Raw genomic sequence first — 13,099 nt, forward strand, 5'->3', positions numbered from 1 at the left:
ACTTAAAAAAAACATAAAGTACAAATTCTGCTAACCAATTCTCCTTCTGTACCCCATCTCACCATTTCAATTTCTATATTAGGAACACTTACCAGATACAGTACATATCCCCATTCTGGAGCTGTGGAATAAGAAAGGATTCACAGAGTTGCAAGGCTAACATAGTCTTGCCTTCTTTTTCAGTGTTACAGATGATATCAATTCCACTCTTACAATCAGTTTTCAGTAAATGCTATAAGAGGAAAAGAAAAACCAGTTTGTATCATTAAAAATATCTAGAAAGATAGGTGTAATAAATGTTTAAATTAAGTAGTCAGAAGAAATTAGATTTCTAGTTTTCTTCTACAAAGACAATGATGAATTGTACAGAGATATTTTCATGTTTTCATAGTTTCACTATATAGAACCTATAGTTTACAATGACTACTTTTAATCTCAATGTCCACAGCTTGTAGGTATGTAGGGTCCATATTAGAAAAAGGTTCTTTCATCTTAAAAAAACCCAAAATAACAAACATATGCATTTAATTTCTTAGGAGTTTATTTAAAATGCAAAATCATAATGCTTCTCAGTTTTTATTTAACCTCTGTCACACCAGAAGCTCACTCAACATGAATAATGCCTATCAACAAAAATTTTAATTTCATCATTTGTTAATATCAGACTCTAATTCAATATGAGCTTAAAGAATGGTGCCAAAGGGAACATCTAGATAATGTAATCTTAAAACCTTTGATATTACTGTAAAAGGAATTTAACAAGAATGGGCTACTTTTTTTTTTGGTAAGGTTAAAATGGTAATAGGCAAACATAATCTCAAACAATACCTCCCGGAATAGGTGATCTTCTACAGGTGACATAAACAGACATGTGAAGAGTGCTTGATGGAAGTACAAGTCTTTACTGATTTCTGGGTGATTTATACAACATTTAATAAGAGCCATTGCTTCAGGTATGCGTTCACAAGCAATTAGGTATCTGGCACGTAGTTCAAAGAATAGTGGATTTTCAGAACTTAAATATTTGTTCACTATATTAAAAAGAAAACAGACTCTTATTACTCTCATGAAAAGACTGTCTCAAACTTTGTTCTTTGACACCTTAGCGCTAACATGTGGTATATAATTAAATCAACTATTTAATTAAATAGTATTTTTCTTATTAGGAGTTTATTTGTGAAAAGAATGTTCAGTTAAATGATTGGAAAAATGGAAGTAAGAGACACCAAAACTGTGCCCAAGAAATATTTGCTGATTCTTTCTCAGTCTAAAAAGTAAGCAAAATTTAAAAAACAAAAAAAAACCATGAAATATTCTTTTTTTGTGTTCACTAACGTTAAAATATGTTTCAAATGACATGGGATCTGGAATTTCTTTCTAGTCTAAGATTACATACTTTATCTTCTTACTGACCAATATTTTCATTCCTATAAGATTAAAAGGCTAAACTGTAATTTGTCATTAAACCATATTAATTCAGATTAATTATAGAGAAATGTAATCTGAATTAATGAAAAAGTTCAATCATAAAAGAAATATATTTTATTACTTTCTAACAAAAAAATTAAGTTACAAGTAGTGCCAAACAGGACTGCTTATTAATGTATGCCCATGTGTCACTAAGGATAATTACTAATTAATACTTGCTTTTACACAATTTTAAAATATATAAAAACCTTTATCTGTATAAGTTCATTTAGACCTAACAACAACCTCATGACAGGTATAATATTAATACTTGTTTTACAGATCACAAAACTGAGTCTCAGAGAGGTCAAATGACTTGCCCAAGGACAAAGTATTAATTAAATAAGTGGCAGAGCAGGAACTGGAACCCATATTTCATGATTTCAAATCCAAAAATCCTTTAATTAGTTACATATGTTTAATCAGTAGCTTCTGAAATGCCTATGAATAATGTTTTATTTGGGCTTCAACATTTGCCTTGCAATTCTGTTTATACTATAAGATAAGCAGACACTGATTTTGTATAGTTGATGCAAAGATAAACTTCAGACTGATCTTTACCCTGATATGCTGGTACCCTGTACCAACTAGAGTACAGTCATCTACATTAATGAGGTTCTAGAGCAGCTTTTCCCTACGTGAGGTATGCTAGTGTAAGTATGAAAGGACTATATACATATTATAAACTGTATATATTGAGGCCATCAGCCCTCACACCAACAAGCAACAGGTTTGTTCTAGCTCCTACTGAAAGGAGCCTAAAAGCTACCCTAAAACCCCAAACTCTGCTCCCCTGTTCTCATTCCCTATGATTCTGTCTTTGCCTAGCTCCTGTCCCCTCTGGCCACATTCTCCAGTTTCCTCAGAGATTCCTTCAAGGCTGTCACCCTTGCCTTCCCTATATTTGATGGTTCATACTTTTCCTCAATGAGCTGACTCTTCCTCCTCTGATCTAACTACTGCCTCCCTCTTCAGTTTTTTCTTTTGTTTTTATTCCTTTCCAAGACCCTCACATCAAGTGCTAGTCTCCTTTGTATCCTTTATATTTATACCACACCATTGTCACATATACCTTAGCTCTTTCCTTCTAGTCTTGTCCTACCTCCCATCTCATTCCACCACTGCTTCTCCTGGTCTTATCTCTTTTTTCATCTTCTCTAACATCTCTTCTAGTCCTCTACACTTGTATCTGGGGTCAGCTTGCTCTTAAGCCCTAGAATCATAGCCCCTTCTCCATTCAGTTCTACTCACAACCCACCCCACTCCTTTACCTGGGACAAATGGAAAGATCCTAACCTGCTCAGGCAATTGGTGGTGTGAAATGTCTTCTCACCAGACCAATATCTGAATGGTTCCAGCTGGCAGGTCTTGTCTTTCCCTTTGGCCATGTTATAATTGCACTCCATAGGCTCTCTCCATGCTCTCAACTGTGTCCACACTTTTGTGCTTATTCACTACTGCTGAGCTTACATTCTGAGTTTTGGTGACCCAAATGTTCTGGGGCTCAGGAATAATATGGCAAATGTTTTTTTAAAAAAGAATTAACTAGAAATAGTTGACAGAGCTTCCTGCCTTCAAAAGCAGATTTTGGCTCACAGGAACCACTGTGTATCTAGGTTGGAGAGGAAGTGATGTCCAAAAGGTATGCAGGTGGTAAGGGGATGAGACAAAACTTAACTTCTATTAATGAATGAAGTTTGGGAAATACTGCTCTAGAGTATCTGGAATCGAAATTTACTTACTCATTTAATTAGTCATTCATTCACTTATGCATTCATCATGTGGTCATTCATTCAGTAAACAAATATTTATACTGAGCACTGGCTAGGTGTAGGATATATGGTAGTGTATATCAAAACAAAAGCTGAAGGAGTTCCATCCTTCACAGAGTTTCCTGTATAAGGGAGATTCCATGTGCTTAAGCAGGGTGTTTTTTTTTTGTTTGTTTTTTGTTTTAAAGGGTGTTCCTACTTAAATAGATTTTAAAAAACATAACTGAAGTGAAAACAAACTCTGTAAAAAGCATGGGGATACTAAATATGTTAATACTCTGAATTCCCATTTTAATAGGAAATTACTAGAAATAATTGTACCTAATCTTATGTCAAATCACTCTTGGGCTGGGTTAATATAACAAATTAAACACACTTCATGTGAAAATACATTACTCTTATTCAGTATTATAAAATAAAGAAAAATCACTATTACTGCTCTAGTTAGAAAATGAAATTGTATTTGCTTCTCACAAATGTTGGTTTAGAGTTTGAGTCTCCTGAAGTACCTATCTCCTGAGATGCTGGCTGGGCTTTTAGAACAGCTTGCAACACTGGATCTTCCCATGGGCCACCATCTCTAATGATTCGAGTCACCAGTTCCAGATTCACATTTCCATATCTGCGGAGGTGATTCTGGCATTCCTAGGAGAGAAAAATCATTTTGGCTTTGTGAATTTAAAGGGGTTAAAAACTAAACTTGATCATCATTGTCAATAAAATGACTGATGGTCAGTGAGGCAGCTGTTAAACTACAGAAGAGAAAGGGTTGCTTTAGTAACCTAATTAGGGTGTCAAAACCCCATTAGTACACAAATAGGCTTTAATGCCAAAGGTTACACAGTTTGTACATAATTGGACTTAGAAAATCCCATTATAACAGGGATGAAGTGTAACCTAAGGGAAAAACATATGGGATGCATCATTTCTAGGAAAAGAACCAGGCTGCAAAAACCTAATGGAAAAACTTACAGGATGCATCATTCCTAGGAAAAGAACCAGGTTGCAAAAATGTAAAATGTGTACGTTCATTTATGTAAGGGTTCATAAAGTTTCTGTTAACAATGGCAGGCCTAACAATAAGAAGGTAATAGAGAGGTCCCTGTCCAATGCAGATTCTGGTTGGCAGGTAGGTACAGGTCTCTGTCCCTGATCCCAAATGTAGAATCTTAGGTGTAGCAGAAGGCTGGAAGATGGAAATTCTATTCCACTTTGTTGTGTAAGTAGATTTATAGTCTTGGGATGAGAAATGACAGGCTGAAGGAATGAATCCAGGCTATAATATGAAGACTTTGCGTTAGGTTTAAGATAAAGATACTATTGATAAGTTGGGCATTAACTGATAATTTGTCTATGCATTTTGGGGGATTTTTTAAAAAAGATATTTGAAATGTTTTTAGAGAATCTGTTATCTTAGACTTGTGATTAAAATATGAAATATGTAACAAGTTTGTAAACAATGTTTAATATTTAGGAGAACTTGGTTTACTGAATTTATAAATTTATTAGACTTAGATTTACAAGATTTAATCATTTGATTATGATGCTTTGATTCATTATATACTTTGTTAGGTGTTTTTTAAAATGTTTCATGGAATTTAATTTGATAATTTAAAAAGATTAACTGAAGGCCTAGTGAAGGTATGGATAGATTTATTTTTTTAATGCATAAATTGAGCTTAAGGCCTTAAGAAAAAACTAGACATTGAAATTGGCAATGCTAAAAACTGGAATAAACTGCACATCAATTAAAATACAAGCGACTGTCAGAATTTCTTTCTGTGCTAAAAAATCCCTCAGACATAAAAAACTTAGTAACAGTTATAAAGCGAAGCTTCAGGATAAAACCATATATATTTACAAATTTTATTTATCAGATGAATCATTAGGCTACATATTCAAAGTGGCAGTGAACACTTTGCTTTTATTAAATTGTCATGCTCTTTCATCGTTTCAACGTTCCAAAGTGATATCTATATGCCACTTTTCATTCATTGTTAAAATACATGAAAGAGATTTTGTTTTATAAGAGAACAAGGCAGTAGAAGAAATCAAGTTTCAAGATGAAGAATCATTCAAAGAAGCCAAAGGATCATTAAGTCAAAACATGAAAGTAAGTATCTTCTAAAAGTTACTTAGGGAATTCCCAAATTAAAATGAGCAAGCAAGCAAACAAAAACCCTATAACCAAATGGGCAAGTTACTTAACCTCTCTGCTCCTTCAGTTAACTCCTCTACAAAACGGATACTGAAAACACCTATTTCATAGGATTGTTGTAAGGATTAAATAATACACAGTATTGAAAAGTGCTTAGGACAATGAATAAGTACTTAATAAATGTTAGCTATTTTTTTTCTATTTTTTAAGATTCTGAATAAATATTTTATTTTAGGACACCCAACTGCCTTATCATAAAATTAATTTCTACACTTCCATGTGTCAGCATATTACAGCACTCATAAAAATATGGTATGAAGTTATTGATCAGCCATGATTTTTTAACACATGGAATATAGTAATGATCTGTGGCAATGACTTCATGGTTAAAACCAATCATCGATTTCAAGCCTCAAGGTAAGCAAACTCCTAAATTACTCTAGACATACATATTGCTGCCCATACAAATTAAACTACTGTAAGCTGGCTTTTGGTCCAGTCAAAGCACAAGAAATAAGGTGAGCTGGATGCCAGCCCATGAATCACTGATTAGGCTTTAGCTCTGCTGCTGAGCTCTTGGACAATCTTTCTTTCTAGCTGTGTTAGGATAGGTGAGGCACCAATCATACAGCCATTAGTGCTGTGGGACCTAGAACTGGACTTGGGCCGAAAGTCAAGATATGGTGAAATAGGTCTATTGCTAATTTCTTAAACTTGGCTGAAAATAAGAAACACTTGGAGGTCTTGTTAAAAAATGATTCCCAGACCTCAATTCAAACCTACTGAATCAAGGTTTCTAGGAGAAAACCCTGATAATCTGTATATTTAACAATCCCTACCCCACAGTCAACTCTGGCATACTTTTTGATTGTATTGGGTTGGCCAAAAAGTTCCTTCGGTTTTAAAGTAAAAATAAGACAAATTTTTCATTTTCACTAAGAACTTTATTTACCATTTTGTTCCACTACCTTCTGCCATTTTCCAGACAACTTCATAATTCCATCTTGCCAAAACTTTTTATCTTTTTGAGCAAAGAACTGTTCCAGGTGCCTTTTATAGTCTTCCAGGGAATTGCAATTTCTTCCATTAAGAGAATTTTGTAAACACTGAAATAAATGGAAATCCGAAGGTGCAATGCCTGGTGAATATGGCGGATGAATCAGAACTTCCCAGCCACTGTAACAGTTTTTGCCTGGTCATCAAAGAAACATGCAGTCTTGCATTAACCTGATGGAAGATTACGTGTTTCTGTTGACTTTCTGGATGCTTTTTGTTGAGTGCTGCCTTCAGTTGGTCTAACTGGTAGCAGTACTTGTTGGAATTAATCGTTTGGTTTTCCAGAAGGAGCTCATAATAGAGGACTCCCTTCCAATCCCACCATATACACAACGTCACCTTCTTTGGATGAAGACCGGCCTTTGGTTTGGTTAGTGCTGGTTCATTTCACTTGCCCCACAATCTCTTCCATTCCACATTATTGTATAGTATCCACTTTTCATCGCCCGTCACAATTTGTTTTAAAAACAGAACGTTTTCATTACGTTTAAGTAGAGAATCGCATGTTGAAATACGGTCAAGAAGGTTTTTTTGCTTAACTTATGTGGAACCCAAACATCAAAGCAATTCACATAACCAAGCTGGTGCAAATGATCTTCAACACTTGATTTGGATATTTTGAATATGTCGGCTATCTCCTGCGTGGTATAACGTTGATTGTTCTCAATGAATGTCTCGATTTGATCGCTGTCAACTTCAACTGGTCTACCCGACCGTGGAGCATCGTCCAGAGAGAAATCTCCAGCACGAAACTTCACAAACCACTTTTGACACATTTGATCAGTCACAGCACCTTGTCCGTACACTGCACAAAATTTTTTTCGCGTTTCAGTTGCATTTTTACCTTTCTTGAAATAATAAAGCATAATATGCCAAAAATGTTGCTTTTTTCTTCCATCTTCAATATTAAAATGGCTATACAGAAATTCACCAATTTTGATGTTGTTGTTTTTTTTTTTAACACACGATGATATGACAGCTGTCACAAGAAAATCTAACAAAAGTGTTTCAAATGAAGTTAAAGACAACTAAGCACTACTAACTACTTAGAGCCATCTTACAGAAAAAACTGAATGAACTTTTTGGCAAACCCAATCCCTCCTACATTTGGAGTGCACTTTCATAAATGTTTACACTGTAAATTATATATCTGTACTCCTACCAATCCTTCTATTAAAGAGTAGTAAATTAGCTTAAATTCATTTTTCTAATATAAAAATTATAAATGAAAGTTTTGGTTTTTGTGTGCGTGCACTCCTTGAGTCAAGTACACCACATTTTGGAGACCATTTCTATGGGGAAATAACTCTGGATAGGAAATAGAGATGAAAGAAAGATTTCACTTTGGTCTATTTAAAAAGACACAGGATGAAAGAAAAGTTTCTAAGTATCTTCTGGCTTATTTTTCCTTAAATAGTATGGTGGCTTTTCGGATGATAGTCAATTTAAAAGCCTCCCAAGTGGAAAAGGAAACACTTAAATCACTATAGAATTTACAACTTATCTTTTCTAGAGTATATTCATATTGTGTTGTTTTAGAATGTTTACTTAATTAAATTTGGACCTGTATATTAACCTCATCCTTTATTTACCCACTGCACTGTGCTAAATATAATTTCCTCAGAAACTTACATTCAATCCTGTGTCTTTGCCAAAGGCAGAGAGAACACATAACTCCCTCACTCTTCTTTCAGAATCCGTTTAGTTCCAGAAGATGTTTCTTCCGTGCACCTGCTGCCACTTTAGAGTTAGCCACCACAACATGTCTGTGAAGCTGCAGGTCAGTGTTCTGGCCATTACACAAACTTGATCTGAACCCTTTCGCTTATCATAGGATAAAAGTTCTTAATGCCCCGACTTCATATTTAAGGACCTCTGGATTTACCTACCTACTCACTCACCTATTATTGCACATCATGACTCCTTTTCTCCAGCCTGGTCTCTTCCATGTCTCCCAAACTTATCTTGTCCTTTCTTGCCTATGCCTTTTCTCGTATCATTCTCTTTCTCCTACAACTTTTGGTAAACCTATCTAAATCCTTTTTTAACTATTTTTCCACAGAGAAGCCTCCACTAGCCACCTCAATCCATAATACTTTCTCCTGCAGTACTGAAAATCTGTACCACTCCACTCTTCTGGTACTCATAATATAGGAGGAAGGCCTTGCATTACTAAGTAAGTGTTGCCATCTTACTTCCTACGTAGTTAAAAGCTTCTTCAAACAGTCAGAAAAGGAAAGGTATATCAGAGAAGATGTATTCGCAATAAATAATTTTTAAAATCAGAATAGGAATTTACAGAAATCTGTGTAAGTAGAAGCACTGTGAAATATGTCTTATTTTGAATGAAATGCAGATTCCAGAAGAAAAGTATAAAATACCACATGTCAAATTCATTCATAAGCAAGCTACTGCAGCAAATCAAAGCAAAAATACAAAAGGCATTCAATATGGTTAATTTATAAAAACAAAGCCTTAAAATACAGTAAAATCTTTACAGTACTTTGAAATGAGAATGATCATATCTTTTATTATTATATTTTCATCGGTTATCTTATGGCAAAGCACTTTAAAAGTGATAAAATTCAAAGATGTTACGCAGTTTTCTTTTACAAAAAGACAATTCTCACAAGTTTGCTGTTCATTTCTGTGATAAGTTCCTAAGAAGTATTTACCTGATGTTTTTGAAAACATAAACATTCTGAGTTTGCTCATATAAAGGGAATAGTATACAGTGAAAAAGTTACTGCTTTGTAAAAGAAAGTTCTTAAGGAGAAAATCATTTAAAATGGATGCTTGGACGTATTTACATCATTACATGATTGTTGTTGCCCAAAATCGATATCACCTATAATGCTTGTATCTATGCCATTAAAAAACTTAAACTAGAATTTTCTGTTTAAAACAATCCTTCAATAAGAACCTGCTGTATAAAAAAATAAATAAAATTCTAAAATTCTAAAAAAAAAATCCTTCATTTGGAGCATTTTAATGAGTTATTTTGTTTAAAAAATGGTTGCTATTCAAGAAAACAATGATTGATTTCAGCAACAATAGAAATTTAGTAGTCAAATTGCAACAAAAAATTGCAAATTTGCAAAAAGTTGCAAAATTGCAAATTTTTTATTAAAAAAATTATAAATTTGGTGGAAGGCATTTAAAACTGAGTATCAACATTTAGAAAAAAAATTTTTCCATTTGGATCTACCAAAGATATCTTTTTCACCTATGACAACTATTAAAACCAAGTATCAAAGCAAACTGAACTTAAAAAATCAGACTTTGAAGTACTATATGAACTGTTAAAAATTTTTCAAAAATAAAGCACATTCAGTCATACTGATGTCATTAAAGTCTTACACTGTTAAAATATTTTACTATGTATTTTTATGTTTTATAATGTATTATAGTATTAGTGCATGTACATAAATAACAAATATACATATATTGGGGATATGTGCTCAAACTTAAAAAAAATCTGGATGGGTATTATATCAGAAGTCTGGGGATTCCTGGTTTTAGGTATTATTTGTTTTTATGTTTGTGTTTGGAATCAAACATAAAACTCATCTGCTTCTATTGATCCTAATGTCATGGCAGTTTTCTTCAACATCTCCTGATCTGCTTCTTCCTTGCCATTTCTATAATTTGCACTCTAGTTGATGCCTTCATCTGCTATCACTCAGGTAACCAAACTAAAGTTTCTTCTTCCTCCCTCTCCCGGATAAGGTGGTCTTGAAAAGGCTTTAAAATGTTAAGACCATGAAGCATTTAAGATGGTAGTATAAATAAAAACGTTTCTTTAAACCTATTCTTTTGACATATACATTATTGCAAACACATGGTTACATCATTTCATATAATAGATTAGGGAATACTGGAAAGAATGCTGGGTTGAGAACAGGATTTAGGCCCTCTTTCTGCTTCTATAAACCTCAGCTCCACTGGAGCTTAATTTTCTGATCTATAAAATAAGGGATTATTGGATTAAATAATTTCTAAAGTGACTCTCAGTCTTAAAATTATAAAAATTCATTAATGCATATAAATTACACATACTTGATTTTTTAAAATAACTAGAATCACGTACTTAGTGAACTATTTAAGATACCTCTTTTGGGGCTTTTGAAAAAAACAAATATTTAAATATGAGTAATTGTCTCCTGTTTAATAAACCTGATTGCATTTTTATACATTTAAAAAATTTTAGGTAACAATGTAAATGTTACTTAAATTAGTAATCAGTTTTTTTCTGAAGCAGAAGCCAATCATAAATACAGTAAAACTATCAACTGAGAGTATAATCAAATTTCAAAATTAATTGGTGGTTGCCATGCTAATGAAAGCACAACCCTGCCCTACTATCAATGTTTTTAAATAAGTAATGAAATATTATGGCCAACAGAGAAGTGCTATTGTTACAGTTCTAGCCTCTAAGATAGACCCTGAAGCAGAATTAAAGTATATGCAAGATTTATTTGAGCATAGATTCCTACACAGAGAGCTGAATGCAAAATACGACTCAGCAGAAATAGTACTGGAGTCAGTCAAGAGAACAGGTCACAATATGGGCTATGCTACAAATTGAGCAAGTTACTTAAGCGTCAGTAAACATTGTTGAATGAATTAATTAATGAATCTCTCTGGTCTTTGGTTTCATCATTTATTAAAAAATTAGATTGGACTTAATATCCTCTACAGTTCTTTACAGCTAAATTTTCTCTGAGCTAATATTTTATCTGGGAAAATATAAACTACTTCAAGCACTAATATGTTGATAATTCTAATTATTATGTATTAAAGACACTCTACAGAATCAGCTTTCAGTGAATAATGAGTGCCTCAATGATCCTGATATGCTTTTAGAACTAATTTCAAAGTTAAGTCCTATCACTGACTTTAAAGGCACTTATATGTCTGCTCCTGACAACACACAGATTGCAAGATACTCAGGATATTAAGATCTTCATTTATGTTGGATACTATGGTGTGAATAACTATCAATGTTCATCTCTTTTGAGATGACTGCTCTTCCATATGCCCAGGTATACCGGCCTTTTCTGAGATATGCAACTTACTGATGTTGACAGCCCTGTCTTTTGGAGGCTTGCTCTTGGTCCCTTGAGCTTAACTATCTCAAGTTTATTTATTATATATTTTATGCTTGAAATAATTCTGGGTCTTTTATCTCTTCAAAGTGACTGTAGAACTTCAACAGCTGAACCAAAGTAAAGTGTTTCCTACTCAAACAAATTATTTAAAAAAACACAGAAAAAGTGAAAAGATTTCTGAGGTGGTGATATATAAGAATTATTAACTGTGAGTAATAATTTCAAGATAAATGCCAGAGGAAAAATATCAAAGCTTTACCCATTTCAACACAAGATTTATCTAAGGAATACAATCTTTACAAAATGATTTCAGAATCTGAAACTTTAACATCAATCCCTCTTACTCCCAGTACTAAATATGTGGCACACTTGTCAAACATGTTTCTTTCAGATAGTGAAATCTTTTCCCTTATACTTTTCTCACAATTAAACATACTTCAGTTTCTCTTTTTTCCTACACATTGTCAAAGTATAATCTACAAGTAAACATTTGATGGTTTCATCCCATGAATACATTTATTGATGTCTCCCCCATCTTACTGTACACAGTGGTAACCAATGGACCATGAAGTAAACAGCTTCAGACAATACACCTCATTGTTTCTTATTTTTTAAGAGTTCAGCAAGGATAATACATCTCTAAATAGAATTTTTTTACAAGAAAGAAATGGCTAGACATCAGATAGAAATGTCTATGGACTTATTTATCCTTCCTTTGTACTGGCAGACATACCAGTCCCCCTTAGGGGACTTAGACTCCTAAGTGTTGGAAACAAAAGGATGAAAGTTAGTCTTTGCCCACCAAATCTAACTACGTAGTTGGAGAGACTATCAAACCACAGACAGAATATAGATTAGTGCTTTGTAACAGTGGAAAAACTTAGGTGGGGCAAGTCATATGCAATCAAGATGGAGTTGTGCAGAGACAGGAGAGCTTCTATTCAAGCAGAAAATATGGAGAGCTTCTATTCAAGCAGAAAATATGGGAACACAATTTTGAAACTGCTTCTCACTTACGTCTTGTTCTTAAGCTGATATGGTTATATTTAAAAACCTTTTAACCAGCAATACAAAGTTGGTTTTGAATACCAAGATGAGGAATTTGCCAAATTAAGTATTTGGGGAATTTCTTCCAAGTAGCCTAGGGAGGAGGGGACATGATCCCAGTTTTTAGAAGGTTTTAGTGGAATGTTAATAGTTCTAAACTTATTCCTATTAGCTAAAAATAATAAAATCTGGGAGATGTGCTGGTCTTATGACCACGATGAATATATACTCTAACTTCTCAGGGGAGATCAACACTTGCCCCAGTGAAACAGGGTGGGCATAACGATCTGTTGTGGCTGGTTCTTTTACTGCTGATTATTTTTTGCTCCTTTTAAGATGCTATTGCAGTAAGATAGCCTTGGGCCTCCTCCTGTTTGGAAGTTTATGTCCCCTACCTCCTCCCACCTCCTTCCTCTACTCCCCCAAGGAAGGTCAAGCAGATTTAAAAATAGGGTGAAGTCCCAGGAAAAAAAGTTTAAGGAAGGCCA

The 13,099-nt window shown here is 33.8% G+C and overlaps 1 protein-coding gene across 2 annotated transcripts in view; it reads right to left on the bottom strand.

Annotated features, from left to right (window-relative positions):
• ZNF654 (zinc finger protein 654) overlaps positions 1–13,099 on the bottom strand; it is a 91,545-nt gene that overhangs the window by 13,197 nt on the left and 65,249 nt on the right. For both annotated transcript variants that reach the window (XM_068546901.1, XM_068546900.1), the window contains exons 4-6: positions 3,749–3,884; positions 829–1,031; positions 93–232 (exon numbers count right to left, since the gene is read on the bottom strand). In XM_068546901.1, the coding sequence (XP_068403002.1) occupies positions 93–232; positions 829–1,031; positions 3,749–3,884 (479 nt within the window). The remainder of the gene's footprint in view (positions 1–92; positions 233–828; positions 1,032–3,748; positions 3,885–13,099) is intronic.

This window comes from Eschrichtius robustus, chromosome 6, assembly GCF_028021215.1.
Source record: "Eschrichtius robustus isolate mEscRob2 chromosome 6, mEscRob2.pri, whole genome shotgun sequence".
Classification (NCBI taxonomy): domain Eukaryota; kingdom Metazoa; phylum Chordata; class Mammalia; order Artiodactyla; family Eschrichtiidae; genus Eschrichtius; species Eschrichtius robustus.